Consider the following 27,775-nt stretch of genomic DNA (forward strand, 5'->3'; position numbering starts at 1 on the left):
AGCACAAAGGAACAATCAATCCATTAGTAACAGCACAATCAACTCGCTTGAAGGCATCCTTGAATCATATCGCACACTCACTTTCTTTTTTTTTTTTGGGGGGGGGGGGGGGGGGGCACATATAGAAGGTGTGACGCATATACAAATTAAATATACACCATCAAATAATTCTAAATATACACTATGTATCATTATTATGGCATGAGAGAAGGTATGGGTCTGGGATGAAGTTGGATTAAAAAAAAAAAAAAACACTTGAAGAAATGAATAAACACTCCATAGGACAAAACATTTGGTACACCTGCACAAATATTATTCATTATTTAGCTGAGCCGCTTTAGATGCAGCATTAAGAAAAAAAAAGTATATTTCTATCTGTTTCCATTTTGTAGCAGTTAGCATTAGAATATAGCTAAGTTTCATCATTATTCCAAAATCTGTTTAAAACGATTGGGAAAAGAGCCTTTTGCAACATGGCCCTGGTTGATCTCTTATACTCTGCTGCCACCTGCTGGCTGTGTTCTCTTCAGTTCAGAGGCTGCATCAAAGTCTTCTTTATGCGTTAGCATTGAAAAACATAAAAAAACGTATAAATATGTCTTTGGGAGCATGGTAATATTTAAAATAGAACGTTTTTATACGTTTTTGGGATAAAATGAGTACTAAAGGAAGAGTTTGCAATTTTATATTTGTTAAAAATGTCAGTGACACTGTTAAATGATCTGTGTAAAAAAAAAAAAAAAAAAAAAAGATTTTGCAAAAAACACCGCATTGGAGGAAAAACAACCGATCAGAGAAGGTGTGCCTGACAAGGCATCACGAGCACCATAATAGCGGCCACGCCCACGCGACCTCTCTTTTTTACTTTTAATTTAAAAAAGAAAAACAAAACGACAGCATAATGTAGTATTACGTTAACACTATTTCGTATAAGTCATGCTACAAACATAGTAGCCGCGGCTAACGTGTTGTTTACAATGCTAATGCTACTTTAGCATTGCAAGTGCTGCTATTTTGTTGTAATATGGTATGTGTTTTAGATGACATACTTATAACGACTGCGTACTTTCATAATCGCATGCCATGTTTGAGAATTGCACTTAAGCATGTTAGTTAGGGGTCGGCTTTGTTTGGAAGCCTACAACGCAAACACCCCTTTAATAACTTGAATAATAAATATATAATATTTAATCATAATTTTGCTTTTTTCCTTTTTTTTCATTATTATTTTTTCTTACATTTCACAACTTTAATAATTTCAGTATGATGCACTACAGTTTAATAACACTACAAACAACCACAATAACAACATATTTTTAAAGTAATAATTTGGTGGTTGTGTTGAATAAAACTGAGCATTATTATATTTGTTAAGTATATTAAGTTTGTAATTTTTTTGAGTCTTGTATCGGATCTTTTATTTTTATTTTTATTTTTTATTATTATTATTAAGTCCTTGAGTTACCGGGTCACTTGAAAGATACTATGAAATATAAACTACAGTAATTGGGAAAAAAAATAAAATCATAATAGTAGCAGTTTAATGTGTACAAGTGTACCTAATGAAGCGTCCAATGAGTGTATAATTTTCTTTTTTTTTCCCCAGGCTACAGTACAGATGGAACAAAATCTTTACAAATGTCAAAATAACCTTGTTAACTTAATGCATAGTATAACTTCGGACAGTCGAAGTCCATTATTTGCTTCATACGGTCATATTTACAACAGATGCATTCGTATAAACAAGAGAATAAGAACATTCAAGTGTTAAATAAAAACTGTTGAAATTACAAACAGCAATCGGATTAGTACGTTAGAATAAATATTGGATAGTTTATGTTGTTTTGGACTATTTTCATGCTCATGCTTCTGCTTTCACAAGCAAGCTAGTAAGACTTGGTAAAGGCCACATGCACGTTTGGGAATTTTTGGGACATTTTGGGACTTTTAACCCAGCATGACGTTGGATATGAATTTCATTGGTATCATTCAACAAACATCTTCACACCGAAAACATGAATCGTACTAATGAATACGTGCGTGACGATTGGTTAGAACAATGGAGGGTAGAACACAAAACAAATTGCATCGTTTATGGGCAGCTTGCATGCAACTTATTTGTACATATCCCCACGTGGAGGCCTTTTCAATCTGCTTTTAATCACTTCAAATCACTGACGGCACAAAAAAAATCCGTTATCGACACATTTGCACGATCTTCCGTCACTCATTAACGCGGTCAGGTTGTTAAAATAAGCGATATGTGGCGCCAGTTTGGATGAAGTGATAAGGCTTTATGTCGCAATGTGACCTGCGGAGGTGTTTACGATGTTGCCTTCACACCATCATAATGCATGTGAATAAAAACGATCAACAGAATTAGACTTTAACTGAAGATGATTCTCAAAAACATGACAGCTCCATTTCATGAGTTCAAGGCAAATCAAAGGACTGTCATCATGAATGTAAAGCAGCATTTGACTGAATTTATGGCTCTTCCTGTCTTTTTTTTTTTTTTCATCAAAATCATCCTCTATTGGGTTTAGATCAGGTTACTGACTTTGCCATTGAACAATAAATTGCTTCACCATAAAAATGCCTTGAGTTGCTTTCAAAGTATAACAAGGCCCACCATCCAATCGCTTTAGGCTGAATGTGAAGAAAAAAAAATGGATATGAAAAGTCTACACACCCCTGTTCAAATGCCAGGCTTTTGTGGTTGAAACCAAATAAGACTAAGTTCATCATGTGACCTATAACCTATATAATTTGAAAAAAATAAAATAAAATAATAATAAAATAATAATAATAATAACTATTATTATTATAATAATAATAATAATTATTATTATACTGTAATTTCAAATGCCTCTGATTCACTCCAAATGAAATTCAGACGTTCTAGTCGTCTTTCCCTGACATTTTCCAGTTACATCTTATAGCTAATTTTTTCAATTATTTAAAATCCTCTTTAAAACATATTGTCATATTTGCAAATATCATGTACATAAAATGTCGGAATATTTTTGGAGAAAAATCTTAACACTTTAATCACACTAGTGTTAATTTTATTTGCCATTTTAAAATTTTGTCTCAGTTTTCGTCCAGTTTCAATTTCGCTTCTTAGTTTTTATCATAGTCAACCTCATCCCGTTTTTATTTAGTCCATTTTCGTCGACTATAGATCGAGTCTTTATTTTAGTCCAAGAAAACAATTTTATTCATCTGGTTTTAGTTTTAGTCAGGACAGTCATTTTATCTTTATTTTTTTGTCAGCAGATTATGTTGAACATTTCAAATCTAAAAGATTTCACATAGAATTTTCTCTCATATTTTTGATGAAAAACAACTTCACACATAAATACAGTGGCTATTTTGGCTCCATGCTATGAGCTAGTACATTAGCCAGCATTAGTTAGCAGTCATATTAACATTATTGTTGGAACTTTATAGCAGATGGATTAATGTTACGTTCTAACTATAATTTATTTGGTTTTGCCTTTCACCATGAATCCACCTCGTGTCTGTCCCATGTGTTTGTGCATGTTGCACTTGCTAGCTGTAAATTTTAAAAGGGGTGTGTGACTGTGTGTCACAGTGACAGATTAGCAGCGACAAAATTCATATAATTTTCATCTTGGTTTTTTTTCATTAAAGGCACGGTCTTCCTTTTTTCACTCAGGAAAATGCACTATATAAATACAGGATGTATACCCATGAACTCTTTCTCAATCTACACCTCTGGGCTTCTGTTAATGTGCGGTGGTGATTTTTCCCTAAACCCCCACCACCCCCCCAGTCTGTATTTTGCCATTTTATGTTTGTTTTGTCAACAGCGGGACGTTTCTATGGACAGACAGTTATTTACCCCTCCAGCCAATCACAGAACGGGGGGTGGCAGGGGGCGTGTCGCAGACGGGGCCGGGCGAATTTGTCGGCTACATGACTCCCGCGGCAACTCATATGAGTGAATGAGTGAATTATTATTTTCTTTTTAATTCGTGCGTGCTGTCAAGTTCCTTTAACTAAATTGTCCATAGATTTTAGTCCAGTTTTTATTAAGTGAAGTACATTTTTACCTCATCTTCATTAGTCGACGAAAATGCATACTGATTTAGTCCCAGTTATTTTTTATTAATGAGGTTTTTAGCGTAGTCTAGTCTAGTTTTAGTCCGGTGAAAAACGTGTGTTGATGAAATGATTTTTGTTTAGTTTCCGTTGATGAAATTAACACTAAATCACACTCCATTCTGATGGTGTATAATTTAGGCAACGTCATAAAAACTCATACAGTACACTTTGCAGTTTACCTCCCAATCTGTGATAAGGTTTTATCAATCATAGTGTAGTATTCATTCACAATGAATGCACTCAGCATTGATGATGATGTATGCCTCTTCAGTGGGAACATATGACATCATATTGCCGTGTCAAGACAATTGTATAACGGGTTCATATCTAAATGGGACAACTCTCCGCTCCACTGTGGCACCTCTGTAGGTTATTACAACACAAAATGTATATACACATATATATGTGTATATATGTATTTATATATAAATAAAATATATTATGCATAAGGTGCCGTAAAATAGGATTCAGTGCAAAACTGTCCAGATGTTGGTGAAAGATGGAAAGTGGAAGACAAGCACGCGTGCGAAAGAGTGCATTAATAATGCATAAAACAATAACATCTTTCATATTTAAACGAGGCTCCACTTATAAGTGACGAGCTTGCATAAATAAATTCCACTCTGTATGGAAGTGTCACGCTTACATGGACAAAATTATTGGGACACATTCAAGATTGATTCATTAACCAATTAAGCTGAGTCTTAATTCAGCTTCTTAAATGGGGTCTCACAACACAAGCACATACTGATTTTTTAACATCTTAGCCAATAACTGAATGAAGATAAGCGTGTGCTTATTGAACTTACAGTGGGATCATCTTTCGGAGACATCCTATAATCAGGCCTTTGATGACTTTGTGTGTGTAAGGAAGACATTTTGAACAATTGTAGGCCTGGTGTTCGGGAAATGCAAAGTCCAGAAAGGCATGCTTGGATGATTGTGAATTTGAGATAGACAGAAAAGTACAACAATTGTCACCAGGTCCACCTTTATCAAGTCCAGCATTCGAACTTAGACACCCCTTCTGACGCCTTATAGCAGCACATTTTCACTCCCTGCGGGTGTAATGACATAGTGTCCCAACACTTGTGTCCACATAGTGCATTTCCACCTCTGTAAACTCTTTGGCATCCATTTTCAATCTCATACGACCGCACAGTTGATGCATGTAAACAAAAAAAAAAAAAAAAAAAAAAAAGATAGGTAGACTCATAAAAAGCCTCGTTCATCCAGACCTTTGGCTGTCACTGGGTTCCATTTCGCGGTGGGTTTATTGCTCGTATTGCCTGGAAACAAATTAATGACAGCATGTAAACAATCACAGTCACTGTAAAACTGTGGTGATACCTTGAAGTTCCAAAGCACCAAAAAAGTTGTGTAATTTGGAGCTCCACCAAAGTTTTAGTGTCAACTGTCATTGTAAGGCAAGACTTCTAATTAAAAAAAAAAAAAAAAAACTTTGGCGACTAAAGGACTACAATGGTGGAATTTTTTTTTTTTTTTTTTTTTTTTTTTTTTTGGTGGGGGGAGAAAAATAGATTTCTTTACTATTGTACTTCCCCCAAAATATACTGTAATGACATAAATAGAATGATTGGCCATTGTGCTGCTGCCCACCTTGGCCACCTGGGGGCAGTTTAAGACAGATAGGCTACTGTAATTGAATGTCTGTACACATGAACATCAGTACACATCTGCTACTCACAGAAGATAAAGAATATATGACTGTGAGTATTGTTATATTAAATGTGTTCACCACTTGTGTTCAAATATATTAGCATTATGCTAGCAAACTACAGGCTATGTGTGCATTTTATGTTTATGAATTGTCCTTTTTTTTCCTGACAATATGCAGCCCCACTAGTCTAAATATGGTATTCTGATTGATATTGTGTTAGTGGAATACAAGTTAAGCAGCAAAACTGGGCGGCCATTTTGCCACTTGCTGTCGACTGAAGATGACAGCAATGTTGCTCAGGTCTCAGGTAACAACCAATCACATCTCAGCTTCAGAAAACAGGTGAGCTGTGATTGGTTGTTAGCTGAGACCTGAGTATTTTTTTTTTCCATATATGTGTGTTTCCTTTTGTAATTGAAATCCATTTTCAAAGCTATAAAATTAATCAATAATAAGAAAAGCAGTAAATTGTCAAATCTCTTGTACATATCTTTAAAATGAACAAAATGTTTGCCAGTTATTATGCAAGATATGTTCTTGAATATAAATATGTATTGAATTGTGTCAATAAAAGCACTAAAGGCGGGAAAAAATGGCAAAAAAAGTAACAATCAATCACAGTGCAGCTTCAGAAAACAGGTGAGCTGTGATTGGTCATTGCCCTGAGGACTTGTGGTGTCATCTTCAGTCGACAGCATGTGGCAAAATGGCCGCCCCCTGAGATGGATAAAAATGGCTATATTTGCTTCATAACTCATATTCTACAGATGTAATATTAGTCAGAATGTCATGTTTAGACTAGTGAGGTCACATATAACATATTAATGTCAAGAAATGTTTAAGGTTGACTTCCACTTCAAGTGTGAATGTGAGTGTGAATGGTTGTTTGTCTGCATGAGCTGCTACTCTGCCTCGTGCCCAAAAACTTCAAGGTATCACTGTAAACGTGAGTGTCAACTTACTTGATTCAGGTTTGGCTTTTGACGTGTCTTGCGTGTCAGTTGAGAGCGTGTGTGTGGCGTCCCTGCGCTCAGACGGGCCCGCGGCTCGCGGCACGGCGGCCGACAGCAGCAGAGGCCTCTGGTTGTGGTACTTGAGGCGGTACGTTTCCGTCATGCAGTTGTCCACGTTGAAGTACGTGGTGAGAGAAACCTCCTGAGTGGGCGGCGCCTGCTCCGCTCGGCACCCCGCCGCCAGCCTGTCGTCGCTCTCGCACGACGACGCCGTGCTCCTCTCCGGGTCCGAGCCCGATTTGGAGCTGGCGTCCGAGAAGGTCCTCAGGCCGGAGATGTCGGGCTTCCTGTGGCGAGGGCTGGGCTGGAAGGGTTCTTGAAGCGTCCTGGGGCGGAACAGGGCGTCGCTCGTTTCGCCCTGGTGAGGGGAGAGCCGCTGGCCGGGTCGGAGGTGAGGCGAGGCCGGACCCGACGTGCCGAGCTGGCGCTGAGGGTCCGCGGCGGCGTTTCCCGGGGGGTGGCGGCACGCCAGGGGGACGTGAGGACACGGTGGGTCGGAGGCGGCAGCGTCGCTGGAGCGGTAAGAGTCTCTGTCCTCGGGCTCGGAGAGGGCGAGGTCGTCTGAGCTGTTCCACTCGGAGCTGCTGGTCTTGGTGACGTGCCTGGAGGCGGCGCACTCCCCCGCGTGGCCTCGGCCGCTTGTCAGCTCCTGCTGCTCACTCTGCCTGTTATCTGCAGCCACGCAGTCCCGCTCGCAAGGTTTTCTGCAAGTACTGGACGTGTACTTGCATTTGCGCCTGCACCACAGTCACAAACAATGACATCATTGGACCAATTAAGAGAGAATGTTGTGAGAATCCATCAAGACAACTGAGCCCTTTTTTCTCTTGTTAGAGAAACCTCATTATAAGGCACATATACCTTGACAGTGGATATAAAAAGTCTCTTTTCAAATGCTAGTTTTTGTTTGTTTTTTATTTATTTTTTCCCAACCATTAATGTGAACTATAAACACTACAGTACAACTCAAATTAATTTGTGTTATAATCTTTTCGCCAAACATACCTTTAGGAATTAAAGACAAAACCTTGGTTCTGTTGGACCATAACACATTTTCCCACATGTGTTTGGGAGATTTTATTTTGGTCCAATAAAACCCAAGGTTGAAATTTTATGGTACGTTTGGCACAAACAAAACACTGCTCATAACAAAAAGAATATGAAGCCTACAGTGAAGCATGGTAGGTGAAGTATCATGCTTTGGGGCTGCTTTTCTTCAGCCGGCACTGGGGCTTTAGATAAGGTGGAGGACATTATGAACAGTTTGAAATCAGTCAAAACCATCAGGCTTCTGCAAGAAAGCTGAGGGAAAAAAAAAAGCCAGGAAAAGCCCATCAGAGCGTGTGCATACTTGTGCACCCACATTATTCTGCATGCTCCTCAGAATTTTTTTCATTCAATTGATGTATGTTATAGGTCACATTAAGGGTGGAAAAAGTTTTGAAATTATTGTTCTCACTATTATCTATCTATCTATCTATAAAAACCTGGCATTTGAACAGGGGTGTGTAGACTTTCGATATTCACTGTATTGAGTCAAGGCAAATATTTTACATGAGAAAAATATAACATCACACCGCCAAACAAAAAAATATCATACAAAACATGCAGTGATTAACTGCTATATCGTGGTTCATCGTTTTCGGTGATTTTTTTTTTTTAAATGGGTTTCTATAATAAATGTACAATTTTAGAGTTGCCGTGGTTTCAGTATAGTATCATGTTGTGCTTCAACATGCTGGGCAGCACTTAGTAATAGAAGAATATGATAAAGAATAAGAAAAAATATTTTTGGATGTTTCCCGGTCTTGTTTCAAGTTTTATACTATGTTTTGATGCCAATTAAGCATAAGCTAGCAGACTTCTGCCACTATATAGTTTCCACTCTGCTTGAACATTTAAAGGGGAGTCAAACCTTAAATGTTTCTTGACAATAATGTTATATGCAACCTCACTCGTCTAAACATGACATTCTGATTAATATTACATTTGTGAAATATGAGTTATGCAGCGTAATCCCGCCGTTTTTATCCAACTCAGGGGGCGGTCATTTTGCCACCTGCTGTCGACTGAAGATGACATCATAGTTGCTCAGGGCCCAAGCAACGACCAATCACAGCTCATCTGTTTTCTGAAGCTGAGCTGTGATTGGTTGTTACCTGAGACCTGAGCAACTGTGATGTCATTTTCACTCGACAGCAAGTGGCAAAATGGCCGCCCCCTGAGATGGATAAAAATGGCTGGATTTTGCTGTTTAATTTATAGTCCACTAACATACTATTACTATTATTGTCAAGAATTGTTTTTGAAAAAAAGGTTGGAGACCCCTGCTCGACACAGACACAGTTTATGAGACTGTAATTTTCCAATGAAATACCTTGAACCTGGACTGCATTTAAGATGTGAATGTGAAACCTGGTCGTGGTTCTTTCCCTGAGGTTTAGCCTGATGTTTACCTGCAATAGAGGAGAGACAATGCATCACATTGACATACTTTGTATGATAGATAGATAGATAGATAGATAGATAGATAGATAGATAGATAGATAGATAGATAGATAGATAGATAGATAGATAGATAGATAGATAGATAGAGGTTGATCATAACACGCAAGACTGACACAAGGTGGCAGCATCAGCAAGGTGTCAATCTCTCACTGCTCTGGCACACAGCTGGACATGAACGTCAGCACATGGCGGCGAATTCCAACCCTTTTTAAAAATAGATGTGTGTGTCTCCTACCACCCCCACCCTCACCCACCCCCGCCCCCTGCCCCCCACCCCCCAGGCTGTTGCCCTGCAGAAGGCCTTGCCAGGATAAAAGCTATTGCTCGTCGTCACCGCGCAGCAACGGGGAAAATATTTGTGACGGTGCCAGCAGCCGTGTCCAGCTGTGCTTTCTGCATGAGCTCTGTGGGATTATCATCAGATTAAAGGCTGCCGGGTGAGGAGGTTAGAGAAAGACAGTCCCAGATAAGATGCCAACCTCTGGCATTGCGCTGCATTTGCATTTGCACTCACAGACTGCCATTGGAAGCGCAAGATATCACCTCACCACTTTGTTCTCCGGCAGATTATCGACGAAGAAATCCGTCAGACAACAAGGCTCAAATACTGCTAACCAAACACGCGTGCGCACTTATTTTCACTTTATGGGCACTAAAGTGTTTTATGGTGCCAGGAAAAGCTGAGGAGGGCTTAAAATAATAAATAGTTGCAACATACCATTGTGTGACGGTGAGGACGTTACGCTGGATTTTGCATCGCCTGCCTTTGGGTGAAGCAGGCTGAAAGTAAAAAAATAAAAATAAAAATCAAACACAAATTACAATGAATCTCAACAAGTACACACAAATAATGTGTGACATGAGGCCAAATGCTCAAAAAGGCTTAAAACAGGATCAATTTTACACCAAACTGTGATTGAGACCACTATTTGATATTCTCAGAACATTCAGAATGAGATGAATGAATTGTTACAAGCGAGTTCCGTCTGTATTGTGTGATGCATAATACAACCAGATGAAATGTATAGCCGTGGACATCCATAATGTATCCCCCCAAAAAGGCATCCTCCATTATGTGGTTGTTCAATATGACAATTAGGTTTAAAGGCATAAGTCAGCTTAAATCAAATCATTGCCTGCGTTTCGAGTGACATTGAATCTATGTCATCATAAGTGAAGAAAGCGATGCTATTTTTGGCCCACGCTGAGATCAATTACAGTTCTAAAAACAAGATGTCAGTGTGATACAAAAATAAAACAGTTTTGTCCACGCAATAAAATTTCCATGCAGAGGCAGACACACAACAGTGAATCTAATGAATAGAAAACATGTGGCACAAAGCTATTGGGCAGGCTACCAGAAACACTATAAATATATAATACGTTATGATTTGTTTTGGGTCAGGGTTATTTTTTTATTTTTTATTTTTTTTTATTAGATCAATTTCTGTTTCAGCAAAAAAGTTTACAACTAAAGATTAAAAAAAATAATCTGCAAATGAATATCATTGCAGAAAATTCTATAAAAAGTATTGACGTGACAGATTTCTGCCATCACTTGTTGCTAGGCAGATTTCATAGGGTTCAAGCATAACTGACCGTGATGGTGACCACCATCACGAGTACCGATACCTTAAAATAAGGCTGGTATCGGCACCGATACCATCGGTACTCGCCCATCCCTAATTTAAAACTGTATAACTATAATGAAAAATACAAACTTATTATACCCCTGTTCACACCACAACGATCAGCCCTTGCAGTGCACTGGTTTTCGCATGCTGGTTGATCATCTGGCCTACACAGGCCAGTATCGCCGATACCGATACTTTTTGAAAATTATAATATATAAAAAAATTTATTAAATTAAGGTACCTGTATAATTGAAGTGCTTATTCACAGTCAAATTTCAACCTTTAAGTGTTTTTGTGTTGTTTCATTTGTTTAAAAAAAAAAATGAAACAATGAAATTAGGTCAGTTTATTGATAAACAGAAAATACTTTATCAATGTCCCCCCCCAGAAACATTCCAACCATGACAAAATAATTTTTTAAACGAAAATAAATAGATTATCATTGTATACTGTTCAGAAAGTACAAAAACAAAAAAATAACTAAAAATGCTTCCTTCATCACTTCTTTTTCAACCTTAATAAACAATATGTTAAAGATTATCATGCAACAACAACTATAACACATAAAACAACATACCAAAAAATATTTTTTCAAGTACAATGCTGTACTACTGTGATAGATATGCCTGTTATCTGTTTGACCAAACCGCAGCAGTGTATAAAAGCGGCAAACTGAAACTAAACTACTCGATCGATATTTTAGTACCAGTATCAATCCGATATTGATACTGAGATGGTATCGATAATATCGATATCCTGATCGATCCCCTACCTCTACGAGTAAGTGATTCCACTTGCGATGGGTGTGCGATATAGCAAATTTTGGTATCGATCCGATACCAAGTAAATACAGGGTCAGTATCTGTGATACTGGCCCTGTATTTACAGATACTAGATAACGATACTTTTTGAAAATTATACTATATAATTGTATTTTTTTTTATTAAGGTAGATATATCAGTGAATTGCTTATTCCTAATCAAATTCAGTGTTTCTGTCTCTTTTTTTAAGGTGCAATTAAAGCGCCAACCTGAAACTGAACTACTAGATTGATATTTTAGTGCCAGTATCAATACTGACTTGGTATCGATAATAATATCGATATTTGATCGATCCGCCCACCTCTACTAGTAAGTGATCCCAAGTGTTTACCTTTGGAACTGAGTTTCCGTTGCGGCCCTCTGCTCTTTGACCGCAAAGCCGTCGACGCCTGGCGAGTCCGGATTGGTGGATCCGCTGCTGAGACGGTCACTGCTCTCGTATCCCGACTCCGTTCTCTGGATGGTCCAGGTGTCGCTCCGCAGCAGCGTCTTGGCGCCCCCCGTCAGCCTGCCGCCCCTCTGCTGGGCGGCCCTGCTGTCCGACTCCACCGAACTGTGGCTCTCCGTCTCGTGACGCTGCTCGTCCTCGTAAATGGTCATCAGACACTTCTGCTTGCGGTCCTCCCTGGCCCGGGCGTACTCCCGCTCGCGGTCCCGACTTTGCTCGGCGTGCGACCGTTCCGTCCTGGCTCGCCGAGGGCTGTCGTGTTGCTGTTGGCGACGCTGCTCCAGCTCGTTGAGCACGGTGTCCACATTGAGCACCTCGCGGACGGGCCGCCAGGTGGACTTGCACTTATTCCGGCTGCCTCCGCTCCCGCCGTTTTCCCACTGATCCTGGGGGCCGTCCTGATCGGGGCGACTGGGCGATAGATGGCTCTTCCTGCCGTGCCCGCCAGCTTGCGTGGGTCGGAACTGCCCGCGTGCTTCCTGAGATGGTCTGCCCGAATGGCTCGCTGACTTCTCATTGCGAGGATAGATTTTACATTTTTGCTCCCTGGGTCCATTCTCAGGGGACGAGGATCTTGCGTGGGTCATGTCTACAGAACAAACGCAACATTTCTGATCACATTGAATTTCAAACAGTCCCCAGGTGTCTTCATTAAATATTTGTGACATGCTTTGGTCAAAATATGTGGTAGTCGTTACTATGGCAACTAAAACTAAGCTGACTCAAGCCCCATATCTGCATTTTACTTTCGAAGAAAAGCAATCCAATCATACACTAGCAATTAAAATATTATTTTTCCAAATACATGGTCATCCCCTTTAATGGTGTCATCATACCAAAGGAAACCATACAGTACCTTTGGATTGGGAGGCGTCTATTCTTGTGTGCCCTCGGTCCTTTTTTGTGGTTTCACCGACTCGCTGAAAATTATCCATAAAAGCTTCCTGGAATCTGTTTGGACTGCCGAGGGGATTTTTCACTGAAAAGGAGGGGGGGGGGGGGGGAGACAGATGATTGGTCAGCTCACCAGTCCACTTAAAGATATTGCGGTTCATTACTCGAACCTAAAATTGTTCTTCTGAACTTGTTGGCCTATTTCGTGTGTTTGCATGTGCATAGTCAACTAGATCACTATCAAAAAAAATTTAATAATAATAATAATTTAAAAAAAAAAAGAGTAATATTTACTTGAAAAAACCTAGTAAAGTTGTTTTTTTTTCACTCAGAAATTCTAAGTTTTAAGTATGTTACCAGTGTTAAGGAACAAACTCATGACATTCAACAGCCACTCTATCACCTGAGTCATGCCGCTTTTGCTGTTTGCCAGTATACATTGCTGGCGTGTCCAAAATGAGATCAAAAAGTGGTTTCACGGAGGTACAAGGATTCCGCCCGACACCATCAATACACTAACCCACAGTAGGAGTGGCATGGCTCAGGTGGTAGAGTGGTTATCTCCCTACCTGAAGGTTGTGGGTTCGTTCCTCAACCCTTGAGTAGCTTTTCTTTGTTCATTTTTGCTTTAAATAAACTAGTAAAGTGTACTCCAAATACCCTTGTAAAATTTATTTAGAATGTTTTTTCCATGTAAATATTACTCTTTGTTGTTGTTTTTTTACAGTGACACCCACAAAAAAAGTTTATACTGTGGTGCCATTCATCGACTATTTACTTTGAAATATGAATGTAAACTTGAGATTTGCCTTCTGTAAAGGGGCAAGTGACTCAACTAATTTCACAACAAGGGTAGTTTGACAGACATAATTGGTACAAATCCTTCAAAAAGAGCATTGCCACTCAACTAAACATTATACCCTTTTATGATTTGGTAATTACAGCACACAAACCAAAACCACGACCTAAAACCAAGGTACATATCGAACTTTGATTTTCAGCATACCGACACACCTCGAGTAAAACACGTCACTGATGCCAAAAAAATGTTTTCACTGCATAAAGCAGACATTGGTGAGCATCTGGTGCACATGGAACGAGATCAAGTGAGCCACAAAGTGAGCCTAAAAGCTGTTCTTCCATTCTGATTTATCACTAAATGAGAGCAGCACACAATACAACACACTCACCTCCTTCCTTTGTGCTGTGCGGAATGATTGCATAATGCAGGAGCCTCATTAGCAAAGTGAAAAATGCAAGAGCATCATTAACTCTGCTAAATGTACTGACACTTTCACCAATGTGCCCGCGGTGTTTTTTGTCTCCCCTGTGCAGCATGAACAACAATTATATAAACTGTGAATACTTCAAGAGCTAATGTTTCTGTCATCGAGCGCTATAGTATGATGCAAAGTATAACCACGATAATACAGCAATGTTAACTCAATACAAACTGAGCATTATCCTTGTAAAGCTGTGTATCGGATCTCATTACATTGTGAAGGTATGTACAAATGTTATTGTTAACACATTCATTGCCAGACCAGCAAAAAATGCATCATTTGACGTCTTTTTCCGTCAATGGCAGTGAATGAGTTAATATCCGTCTATTTTAAAAACAAAAAACAAAAAAAAGAGCCTGCGACTTACGCATACTCTCACTAAAACAGGACTCCAGTCCCATGCCAGTCAACGGGTCCGGGCGCCGCACTAAAGCAAAACAATCCATGGGAACTGGCGCGACTCCATCGTCAAAACAAACGAGCGGCGAAATGAAGCGTGGCCAAACATGTGAAATGTCCATGCAGCGAGCGGGCTAAGAAGAGTGAGTGAGAGCGCATGAGTAGTACGCTGCAGGGCCACAGGAGCGGGGATTAGGCAGGAAGGCGTGGGTGGTAATCTGCGTGCAACAGAGGCATCATCCTCATGTCAAGTTCAAACCATCACACACACACACACACATGAACCCAAATCCTCAGCACAGCCACAACTCCCATTTGTAAGGTCCCATTAGAATTTTCTGACAGTGATGCTTTCAAATCATTATTTGGCTTTAATTCATTAGAATTGTCTCCCATTGTTGTCGAGATAAACACGAATACTCTCAATTTCATTAATTCATTGCTCTGTATCACTATTTGATCAGTGTGCATCAAAGGATTAACCTAGTTGAGCTTTTTCTTTGGCTTTAAAAAAAAACAAAAAAACATTTTCAACATGGGTGCTACTGTATCTAATGTCAAACAAATTCTACTGTATTTCATACAAGTCATCACTTACCACTTTCACCATGGAGAGTTTTTTTGTTTTTTTTTACACTTGTGTGACGCGACTATTGAGCCAAGCATTACTAATAGCGGTTAATTTATTTTCACACTTTAGGTAGTGGAGGTAGGTAGTCAAAAGCTACATTTACTTCTTTACGTTTCCTCAAGTAATGGTGTGGCCAAAATGTACTTGTTAGAGTAGTTCTAATGTAATTTAGCTTTTTGCTTTTACTTGATTCAACACTGTAAAGAGAAAGAAAGAAAGAAAGAAAGAAAGAAAGAAAGAAAGAAAGAAAGAAAGAAAGAAAGAAAATTTAAGGTTATATATAAGTTTTTTCAATCAGAAATTCCAAGAGAGGTTCCAGTAGGGATGTAACGATAAGTGCAATATCATGATGTCGTGATATTAAAACTGCCACAATATCGTCGTCGTCATGTTCACAATATTTAAAAGCAGCACATCTGTTAAAAAAAAAAGTCAGGTTGATTTCCATTTGTGCAGTTATAGCACCAGGGCAATTTAATTTTCATTAAAGATGTTTTGGCCCTTCTATGTTTAAAATCTATACCAATTGCCAGATGAAGGGGAACGTAATATGCCTGTGAACCGAGTCAATATGTGGAGGAACTCAATGTGTGAGTGCATTAAGTTAACAAGTAAACGCCTCAGTAGGTGTTATTAGAGATTGGGGGTGCTTTATATGCATTGCTGTTATGTACAAAAGCACAATATTGTGCTTCTTTTAGTATGAACTTTTTTTTTTTTTTTTTAAACAATATTATGACCTTTTTAAAATTTTGCCCAAGTCCCCACAAAATCGTGATAATTATCATATCGTGAGCTTCATTTCATGATAATATCGTATCGTGATGTTTGGCTATCATTACATCACTAGTTTCTAGTATATTTTACCAGTTTATTTACTAAAAAAAACAAAAAACAAAGTTACTTAAACTTTGAGGAACAAACTCATGACCTCCAGCTTGGGAGGCAACCACTCTACCACTTGAGCCATGCCAATATTACTGTTATTGCTGGTATGTCGAAAATGAACCCAAAAACAAGCTCTTGGAGGTACGAGGATTCCGCCTGACACCATCAATTTACTAACACACAGCAGGAGCAGCATGGCTCAGGTGGTAGAGTGGTTGTTTCTCAACCTGGAGGTTGTGATTTTTTTTCCTTGACCCTTGAGTAACTTGTTTTTGGTTTTATTTTGTTTTTAAATAAACTTGTAAAATTTACATAGAATTTATGAGTGCAAAAACTCTACTATTTTTTCAATTAAATATTACTCTTTATTTATTTATTTATTACAGTGAAGAAACACTGGAGCTGCATTCTACTGGCTGCAATATTTGGCATATTTTGCAAGTATTTATTAATGCTTGTGTGATCTATTTTAGTTTGCAGAGATTTGTGTTTTATGACTGTTACACCAATCAAATGCAACTACTAGTGATGTTTGACTCCATTTGATCGATAAAATGGATTCACATTGACTAACTGAAATATAGTATGTCTACTAAAATAATTTGACAATCATAAAGTGTGCTTAGTAACGTGCTTACCTGTCGCCTCACCATTGACTTGACCTTTGTATCGAGGACACATGGTGGTCTGCCTTGGTGCGTCCTCGTTAGACACTGGCATCCCTTCAGGATTAGTGTAAAACAGAAGAAGTGGCTGAAAATGTCCCCTGACGCATTTAGAAGCAACATCTTTCCACTTAGAGCCAATCTGGGAATAAGAACACTTGGATTTAAGAGCAATTAACTCACTCAGTGATGATGAGTCGCTAAAACAGACCGCAGAGGCCCTCACCTCTTTTACAGTGGCGTCATCAAAAAACATCCATTTAGAAGATTTGGTGTGATAGGCGAAGGCCGAATAGTGTTTGCTGGAGAAGCAAATCATTCCCACCAGATGAAGCTCGCTCCGTTTGGCATTTTCATCAGTGACGCGGTTGAAAAGCTAAACACAGAAAAACATATTTACATAAACTGACTTTGGGCAGCAAGAGACAGAGTTAGGCTACACCCTGCGATAGTCAATTATGTGGAATAAATTGATTTCTTATCAACCGTTTCCATCTCTCTCAACAGAGAATGACCACTGTTATCTTATTTAACTTTTCAAGCTAGCTATGCTAAGTGTACTAGCATAATCTCTGTGTATCAAATAGTCAGATTACTTTCAAACAACTTACTCCACACAAATTCAAGCACGGGCCGAGCGAGCGGATGACCTCGTCCGTCAGATCGGACTGCTCTGCGTCCCAAACGAATCCGATGGTGACAATCTCCGGACAGTTCATCAGCACCCGACGGATCTTGATGCTTTGACCGCAGTCTCTCTGAAAAAGATAAGCAGGAGAGGAATTGAAAATTCCTAAAAAGGATACAGTTTTACCTCAATATTCAAACACCAAAAATAGTTGTAGCAACTGGAATAAAAGTGACTGAAAATATGCTGCCTCACGTGGTATTGAAATTATGGTAAATACCACATGTCAAGTAGAAAATTGCATACGAACACCCCGTCATGTCGTATTTTCTACTGGACAACGCATGATGTCACGAGGGTAAGACTTCAGTGTAACTCCTCAAAAAATTAATTCAATGTAGTAATGGAAACCAAAATTTGTTTGCCAACTGCCACTTAACGACTGAAGAAGGGTGTCCTATCAACTACTGTGGTAAATTAGCTACTCTAGTCAAATACATATTGATATACTCTAATCAAATGCATATTGATGACTATGCACTATTTTTATTTACAATTTAACACTGTACTCTAAAATTGAAGCGCAGGCAATGGGGTAAATAAAGAATGTTATTGTTAGCCATTAGCTAACTAGCTAGCCCGCGAGAGACTCGTGACTATTGTCACATAAAAAAAATAAAGAAATAAAATAAAATATAATAATAATAATAATAATAATAATAATAATAATAATAATAATAATAATACTGATAATAATAATAATAATTACATTGTCAGTCAATTGACTATAAATATTATATCTACATATTATATTAGATTGTTATTTATTTATTGAACACACCAATGACACATTTCTGTGTTTCAGATAAAAGTAAAAACATTTAAAATATGTGCCTTCACATGATTTGTATTGGATAGTTGTGGTATTAAAACTACAGAACTCCTTTTCAAGTACTGCCTGAACCCCCCCCCCACCCACCCACCCACCCAAAACTAAAGGAAGTCAGCAAGCATCACTCAAATGTCATTTTGTACTTTGACGCTCCACTGCGCAGTATAATTAAAACATTTAAAATACAAACTAATATTTCTAAATTATATAGTGTTTGGGGCAGTTGGGTGGAAAACTTGTGGTAGATAATTGGCATAGCTACACAGAGGGTGTAGTGGGGTAAACTAGTTTATTGTTCCTCTTTTAAAGCCAAAAGCTAGGAAATATTAGCTGTACAACAAGAGAGATGACAGGAAAACCTAAATCTATCACTCATCATAGTACAATAATAGCAGTTTCTGGGGAAAAAAAACTCATCTTTCCTCCACTAAAACATGGAAGACGACAGCAGCAGCAGCAAATACAGATGAGAGAGAAAACAGAGGCTAAGCCCTAACTGCTATTTATATCCTAACACCAGTCTGGCACGGTTTCCTTCCTTCAAGTGCACAGAGAACATCATGTACTCTTAAAAGTTCGCTCATTCACCGTGGCGTGAAATTTGATAAGAAGAGGTGGAAGTGAACAGGCTGTTGTAATTAGTGCCATTTTGTTGCAAAAGAAATGGTAGTAAAATGCCCATGAGGGCAGTAAATGACATACGGGGCAGCTACGCAGGTCGCCTGTGTTGTTTGCCGCCTGCAGCAATTCTCCAAACATGTCCGACCTGAGACGCTCCGTCCTCGCCATTGTGCGGTCCACCTGTTGGCTGTGCAAAGACACAGAAGTGTACCTTACAAACGTGCTATAAGGAAGAAACAGAAAGTGTGTCACAATAACCAACGTGAGATCACGCTCTTGGTTTTGTGGACACAAGAACATAAACAGGAAAAGGACTAACCTGCGTCACACAATGGCCTGTCATGGATATCGTGACAAAGCTTAGCAAGATTCTGGAGTACCAGAAATAAGGCTGAATTTGTGTATTTTCCCTCCCTTGTAAACATAGTCAGCAAAGGCTCGATTTTCCAACATCTCTGAAAGATTATCCTGAGGTGTAGGGTGTAATAGCTAAAACGGTAAGTCAAGTACCCACCATAGAGCAGTGGTTGAAACATAGTGAACCAACTCTGTGAAAGGGTGGGGGTCCGACGACGCACCACAGCAGCGACACACAAACTGCAACAGAAAACATAAATGCACATTTTCAGTGATACATTGCGAAAGCATGTTGAATTGGCTACGTACCTGCTCGTAAAGCATCATGGCAAATTTCTGATGGGTGATGCAGGATTTGGAGGAGCAAGAGTCAGTGGCCGTGTCTGAGACGATGTGCAGATGGATGCGCTCCAAGATATTCTCCTAAAGTGACAAATGAGTGCAATTGCAGTCGACTTAAACATAATATCATAATACTTGTGTGTGTTCTGCATGATAATTTTGCTTATCCTTATTGTTTATTACAAGTAAGAATGATTCCTCAAGAGAAAGAAAGTTTAACCTAAATACTTATAGAGAAAAAAATGTGATTGAATTAATATTATTTACATATATGTGTAGTTTATCATAGGGAAAGAAATTCATTCATTCACTCCCGGCCATTTTCACTGAAGCAACCCCCTTCGCTCCCGGCTGTTTTCTGGATTTTGACTGATTTTGCTGCAAGGCCCACAGAATATTTTGGTCTATTGCTAGAAAAACATGGAACCTACCAAAAGAAAGATTAGAGTCTCTTCTTTCATCAGGAAAAAAAGTCAATTTCTATCTGTTTCAATTTTGCAGTAATTGGCATCATATAATAGCTAAATTTCATCATTATTCCCCAAAACAATGTGGAAAAAAGCCTTTTGGAACATGACCCTGGTTGATCTCTTATACTCTGCTGCAACCTGCTGGCCATGTTTGTAATAACTACCATTGTTTCAATCATTCTCTTCAATTCAGAGGCTGCATCAAAGCCTTCTGAATTCTCTAGCATAAAAAAAAAAAACACTAAAAAAAACGTATAAATACATCTTTGGGAGCATGGTAATATTTAAAATAGAACGTATTTATACGTTTTTTGGGAGCAAATGAGTTAAGTGTAAAGTACAGTAATTGTTATGTGGTGTAGTCTACTCCCTGCAATTGGTTGGTCGCCTGACAATTGACTTATGCAATTTTAGAAGAGGAGTCAAAGGAAACCGTCAACATACAAAGCACTCGGCAGCGTCGTCCATGAGACCGAGTTGGAAGCGTTGCTCGTCTTTGAAGGTTTCGGCGAGGGCGTTACGCAGACTGTCTGAGGGCAGCACGCGCTCGCGGCTCTGCTGGAACTGGCTGAAGATGCTCTGGAACCCCACAATAAATAAATTGAAATTGAAGATACAAAAAAAACAAAACACCTTCACCTCAAAGTGTCAAGTAACTGTGACAAACCTTCAGTGCGCAGAAAATGCAGGAATCACCCAGACAAAAGTGCCCTGAGAGGTGCCTCAGACTTCTCCTGAAAATGTCCAGCTGCCAAAGCACCTGAGAATAATACACAACATCACAAAATACTTTCACTTTGGTGTGTGTCAAATGCTGAAAACCATTAGCAGAGCGCCGCCAAAATGAAATCGAGGAAGTAACAAGATTAACAGGCAACCTGATTGGACATACAATCAGTGCGTTGATCCGCCCCAGTGCCCAACATCACTAAAGTGTTTGTCTAGCTCTGACCACACTTTTCAAAAGGCCAATACTTTTCCAATTCTTGTTTCTTTAATTAGTTCTAAGCAATATCCTTTCATCGCTGTTCAATGACTAGTATATATTTCTATTTCCATGATATTATCCACATAAAAATAAACAACACATTTTCTAACACCATGTGTGTATTTTCCCAAGTCTGATCAAAAATAGATTAGATTAGCAAAGCAAGTATTGCACTAAATCATTACATTTGGGTGAAAGTGGCCCCTGATTTAAAATGACTTAAACACCCCTGTTCTAGACCAACGTTAAAAATATATTAAGAGTGGATATTCTTGCTTGGGTTAAAAGTGACCCAGAATATACTGTTCAGTTTATAGAGAAAATGACATTTTTACATGTAGCTCACCAAGGTAACAGACATGTACACACAATGAGTCACATCACTTCCAATCACTGGTGCAGTGTAGAATAACAGGCGTGTAAACCAACCAATCACCGAATGAAACGACTTCACATTCAGCCAATGACTGTAGAGAAAGGCCATGCATGAAGGCGGGGACTTTTGAAAGGTCAAAATGAGACGTACAAACCAAGGTAATGAGTGAGTAAATGAAAAAACATTTGTTTTTTTTACTATAGTGGACGAATAAGGGAAAAGAAGACCCAAACAGACAGCTAGCTAGCACTTAGCTTCCTTCCTGCGCTACAGCCAGCAAACTAGCTAGCTTTAAACCACCTAAGTTAAAGCTAATAAACAAGCTATTTTGTAGCTTTTCAAACAACTACAAAAAAAGTTGAATAATGAAGGTTCACCTGAACTGCGCTGTTCAAGAAACAGCTGTTCTGCCCGGGCTCATTCAGGAGGCCTTTGGTGAGAGCCAGAGACAACATGCTGCCAGGCTGGTAGGACTTTTTCAGGCCTCCTCCTCCTCCTCCAGGCTTCTTAAACATCTTCACCCATGCCATGGAGTTAGAGCCTGCAGTTGGAAACACAATCATGCTTCTTTTAAAGTTGTTAAAAGGTAAGAAATGTGGCAATAGAGTGGTTTTGTTGTATTAATTGTGGATAATTTAGAATCATGTGGTCCACAGTTGTTCTGTTTTAAGCAGTGTGAACAACTTGCGGCACGTGGGCCATATATGGGCCCATAAGAGCATTAGATCTGGTCCGCCATGTAATAATAATAATAATAATAATAATAATAATAATAATAATAATAATTAATATATTAAATGTTAAAACCTCAGAAGAACTTAACTCGTAAATTGGTGCTGTCAGGGGAAATCAGGACTTTAAAAAAAAAAAAAAAAAATTATTATTATTATTATTATGTTTAAATATTGTATTGTTAAAAGGAATAAGCTTTTTTCCAACCCTTAAGACTGGTTAATAATTTGTAAAAATAACAGACCTTTATGAATGAAATTGACCTAATGTTGACAGTAACAAAAATGTGCTTTTTATATACATTTAATCATTAATAAACATTTGAACTGTTGGACTGGATGGAGTGTTGATCATATTTTGCCATAAATTTTGTATGACTCTGCGAGAACTTGACCAAAGTCGAAAAGGCCATGATTTCAACTAGTGGTCCCCAACCTTTTTCTTTTTCCAGTTTATCTGTGTGACCACATACCAAATCCTCAAACTCTACAATACACTCAATCAACAGCTTACTCATATCACTCTCATATCTTACTCATATCTTTGTTTCATTAATTTAATATTTTTTCAAGACAAATATTTTTCCATTATTTCATATAATTTAAACTGCTGAAATTGTTTACAAAAATAAATGCCCTATTTGGGACTGAATCAACAGTGCCTTAAATATCACTAACTTGACTCACTGATATTGAACTTTTTCTTTAAGACATCTGCCACTTGAAAACCAATACGGCAGCTGAATATATTTTTGTCCAAAGCAGTCTGTATATTGTACAAGTGAGCACACGTGCTACATTCAGAAAGATTTTCATCATCACTGCCTGGCACCATAAGTAGAAGTGGATATAAATTCATGTTGGACACAGTTTATTTGATGACATCACTAATCTAAATGACTGAATTGGACACATGCCACGTGAATCATCATCATGTCCTCTACCTTCTCCCGACTGTGGTGGGGCCTTGCTGCCGTTGGACATGCTGGGATGTGGGAGCTGGTTGTTCTTTGGCTCCATCCATCTCATCACCACGCTCCTGCCGAGCGCTTGGTTGAAAGCATTCTCGGCCTCAGCCACAGGGCATCTTCATACACTCGCCTCTACACATCGAAAGGCGATGGGTCTAAAAGGTCGAGCAACCGTTAGACCCGTGCCAAATTCAAGAACAGCGAACCAATGCGGATAGGGTCGAACCCTGCTGCAGATAGCAAATATATATGTGACAAATTAATCCCAAGCCCCCCAAAAAGGTATGGTTTAAGCTTCCACAAAGGTGGACAATTTAACAGGATTGAGTATCTTAGCAACTCCATAAAATGGAACTAAATGGTTTCATGAACACTGATCAATGAGATATGGCAAAATGGCATAAAAAAAAAAACAGAGTGCACATTGTTATACAGAGAAAACGGAACTTACAGGATACCACAACATAGACTTACCAACACAAGCTGAAAACAAACGTGAAATACTTAGGAAAGAATTTCTAGATTTCTTTAACTTTCTCTCAGTCTACACATCTGGGTTTATGTTAATCTTTGGTGGTGAGTTTGTCCTACTGTCTTTCCACAGAAATGTCCCGCTGTTTATAAAACAAACACAAAATGGAAAAATACAGGCTTGGTTAGGACAAACTCACCACCAAAGATTAACATAAAACCCAGATGTGTAGACTGAGAGAAAGTTAAAGTGTGTACATCCTGTATTTAAAAAGTGCATTTTCCTGAGTGAATCCGACACACTGCGTCTTTAAATGATGATTTAATTATTTAAGGGTGCGGGAAAATATTTAAAGCTACCTGACCCTTTGTGAAAAATTGTACTATGAATTAATTTGTGTTTTTTTTGTGTGTGTTTTTTTTTTTTTTTGTGAGAGCCCTTGTCCACAAATGGAGAAAGCAGAGAACAGTGGTGAACCTTGCCAGGGGGGAGCCAACCTATACAGAAATGACCCCAAGTGCACAGTGATGACTCATCCAGGAGAAGACAAAAGAACCCAGGACAACATATGAAGAAGTGTCGGCCTCTCTCACCTCCGTTCAGGTCTGCTTTCATGACTCAACAATAAAGGAAGAGACTGTGTGCAAAAATGGGATTCTTGGCAGAGATCCAAGGCGAAAACCGCTGCTGACCAAAAAACAAAAAGGCACCAGCGATGGTTACATTTGTATTTTTTTATTTTTTTGGATGACCTTACACAAAAAGGTGGGGAACGTATGCCAAATAAAAATAAAAATCAATTTAACAAGGGAGCAAATTTATTTTCACAGCACTGTAGATGCCACAAGAGGGCGGCAAAACAATTGCTTTATTGATTCAATTCAACAAATGTGTGAATTTACAAAATACAAACCGCAAATATGACGAGGGTTCACTATAATTAATTCATTGTTGCTAGTTCCAAAAGCTGCGTAGGAATCTCATTAATGTGGTTCTCAAACTGGGGTCCCTAGATTCCTGGGGGTCTGTGAGTTGTAACTTGAGGGGTTCACTAAATAATTTATAATTATTGGTTATGCAGTATCATTTTAAAAAGACGATTTTAAAAAGATAGTCCAGATCATTTGTAGATTGAGTTAAAAAAAAAAAAACAACAAAAAACAGGTTAATAGTTCAGTTTTATAATGTAATTTATCCTTATATTATTTACATTAACAATAATTAACAGTATTTAATTAGATAAATGATTAAAAATAATAGTTATAATTAATAATATTATTATTTATTCAATTTATTCAATGGATGTTCCAGGACTTATGATCATGTAAATATTGAATGGGCTGGATTAAAGAACAGAGCAGGCAACACTGTATGTGGCGTATGGGCTATCCTTTGCCCACCACTGAACCAAACCAATTACTCCTTCCTGCCTTATCTTTAAGCCAAAATAAAACTTTGATGTAATTGTGACATACAATATCACGTAAATCTGACATTTCTGCATACATATATAATTTCTAGCTCTCACATGCAAGGTATTTGCCGCATGGAATCATATAACTCGCGTCAGGAGCTTATAGCACAAGGATAAATCACAGCTTTTGTCACGTATAAATGAGCACCATGTCATTGACAATATTCAGCACCATTGACTGATTACCTGTCAATGAGCTCATTTCTTGTTCAATGCAAAACTGTGCAAATGATTCTGCTCATGTTGTTGGTATCTTAGCGCAAATTAAACTGGCTTGCTTGAAAAATAGTCATCAATAACGGTCAGAAATGTCACTAAATATAGCGACCAAATGACTCGTTTATTCGCCTCTCTATTAAAGAGGAAATCAAGTCAAAAAATGCGCAATGCAAAAAAATGTCAAAAAAATGAATATGTCTATGCGCCCCCACTAGTCAGCCCACGGTATTCTGATTTAATATTTTAATATTGCGTTTGTGTAATATAAAATAATCCACCCATTTTAATACATCTCAGGGAGTGGCCATTTTGCCACTTGCTGTCGACTGAAAATGACATCACAATGCCAAAGCGCTCAGCTTGTATGAGCAAACCCAGAAAACAGGTGAGCCGTGATTGGTCTTTACTTGAGCCCGTAAGTGTTGTCATTTTTATCCGACAGCAAGTGGCAAAATGGCCGCCCCCTGAGACGGATAAAAATAGGTGGATTTTACAAAACAAAACAAAAATCACTTTTTTAACGTGGTTGTAGTAATTTGCAGTGGTGGACAACTGCAGTGCATCATCACTCTGAGGGCTATTTGTAATTTCTGACACTAGCAGAGTTGATGATACAGCACTTATTGAATAGCACTTATAGGCTGCGTCGATTGTGCCAGTGAGTGTGACATATACACGTCCAAATAGTAGCAAGTACAGTGTGAAATAACATTATTGTCTATAATGCCAGATGCTCCCAAAATAAAACTTCCATATTTTGGGCCCTGAGTTGGAAAAGTTAAGTATTTTGGGAGTATTCTATGCTAACGCTAATGTGTGCGAACTACACTGAAACAGTACTACAGAGGTACGAATTCCTCTCTGACAGCACTACAACCAAAACAGAGCATTACGATCACCAAGCTATTGTATTGGATTGCTTTTAATGAAGTGTCTGGTGACTGTATGTACAACGATATTAGCAACCACAAGCATTATACTAAAGTTCAAATTAACCACATTAAAATGAAAAATTAAAAATGGATCGTTCATCTAGAGTCAGTCAGTCAGTGGTGGCGCCTGATGAGGAAAAGCACCTTTAAAATTTTCAACAAGCTTTGCACTGGAACATTAATCTTTTATGGACATAATGAATTATCACTTTGATGGGATGAGGAAGGGGAGCTCCCATCAATAATAATAGATAGCTGTTCTATTCCAAATGACACTTTTCACTTATGGCACTCTGCGGTGGAATTAATGCAAATATAATGAATTAAAAAAAATATATATATTTTAAAAAAATCTAATCAAAATATCTTTTAAAAAATCAAACATAAATATATATTAAAAATAAAAACAAAATCTAAAAGAAAGTAATATATATATATATATATATATATATATATATATATATATATATATATATATATATATATATATATATATATTTACATAAAATGGGACACAATAAAAAAAAGTGAGTGTCACGATTTTAACTTTGTCATGCAAATTGAACACATAATTAATATGCAGATTCCATTCCACTCATTGTTGTCCCTGCACGTCTATTAAATGAATAATCAGTGTGTTCATTATTTACGTCCATAATTAAAGTCACCCTTGAGCGCCAGGGCGCCCCACGTTTTTTTTTCCTTTTTTTTTTTTTTTTTGTACCATGCACTCTGTGACACCATGTGATGTCGTTAAAGCAAAAGAGGGCTTGGGGGGGGGGGCATATTTACACAAGTATGACATAACAACCTTGCTTCGCCTTCTCCGTTATGAATTTGCATTGTAAACAACATGCGTGCCGCTCATGTGTGTTTTCAAAACAAGCTGCAGCGTTGCAAGAAGCGTGCAGTCGCATGGCAAAACAAACACACACAAAAACGTGCCGCAACTTGCATGGCAGCTCCTCGTAGCTAAAACAAGAGGCGCGCAGACTTACCTTTTCCGAAAAAAAATGGCAATGCGGGACCTCCAAGATGAGGTGCAAGAATCCAGTCGTTGATTTTGATTGTTGTGTGTTTTTTTTTCTTCTTTTTTTTGCGCTAAATCCTGCGAATCCAACGCGGGGCTACGAGTACGAGGGGCACCTACTGCAGATACGTGCAGCGCTATCTGTCATAGTGCACCATTGGCAATCCTTCCGACACGCAGGGCTGCAGCCTCAACCCTCTGCTTGGTGCCCGGGACACTTTAATTTCGCTTAAAATCCCCCCTCCCCACCCATCCCGTCTCCCCCCCCCCCAGTGT

The 27,775-nt window shown here is 38.5% G+C and overlaps 2 protein-coding genes across 5 annotated transcripts in view; one reads left to right on the forward strand and one right to left on the reverse strand.

Moving 5' to 3' along the window:
- Positions 1–102: 102 nt before the first annotated feature.
- usp53b (ubiquitin specific peptidase 53b) lies at positions 103–27,722 on the reverse strand. Its single transcript, XM_077523717.1, has 17 exons — positions 27,468–27,722; positions 23,346–23,527; positions 22,048–22,211; positions 20,974–21,066; positions 20,751–20,885; positions 19,804–19,917; positions 19,652–19,734; positions 19,219–19,324; positions 17,608–17,754; positions 17,223–17,372; positions 16,970–17,138; positions 13,093–13,215; positions 12,120–12,825; positions 10,052–10,113; positions 9,203–9,281; positions 6,775–7,562; positions 103–5,420 (listed from the first exon to the last, which is right to left on the reverse strand). Exons 2-17 carry the CDS (start codon positions 23,428–23,430, stop codon positions 5,344–5,346), a joined length of 3,081 nt encoding a protein of 1,026 aa, XP_077379843.1. The 5' UTR covers positions 23,431–23,527; positions 27,468–27,722; the 3' UTR covers positions 103–5,343.
- The window catches only part of LOC144020346 (solute carrier family 22 member 7-like), a 41,165-nt gene continuing 35,080 nt past the window's right edge, over positions 21,691–27,775 (forward strand). For 3 of the 4 annotated variants that reach the window (XM_077523720.1, XM_077523719.1, XM_077523721.1), the window contains exons 1-2: positions 21,745–22,256; positions 24,279–24,447. The gene's annotated coding sequence lies outside the window, so the exon portion shown is untranslated. Of the gene's footprint in view, positions 22,257–24,278; positions 24,448–27,775 lie in introns of all 4 variants that reach the window. The other variant, XM_077523722.1, reaches the window with a different exon arrangement.

The sequence above is a fragment of the Festucalex cinctus genome, chromosome 6, assembly GCF_051991245.1.
Source record: "Festucalex cinctus isolate MCC-2025b chromosome 6, RoL_Fcin_1.0, whole genome shotgun sequence".
Taxonomy (NCBI): domain Eukaryota; kingdom Metazoa; phylum Chordata; class Actinopteri; order Syngnathiformes; family Syngnathidae; genus Festucalex; species Festucalex cinctus.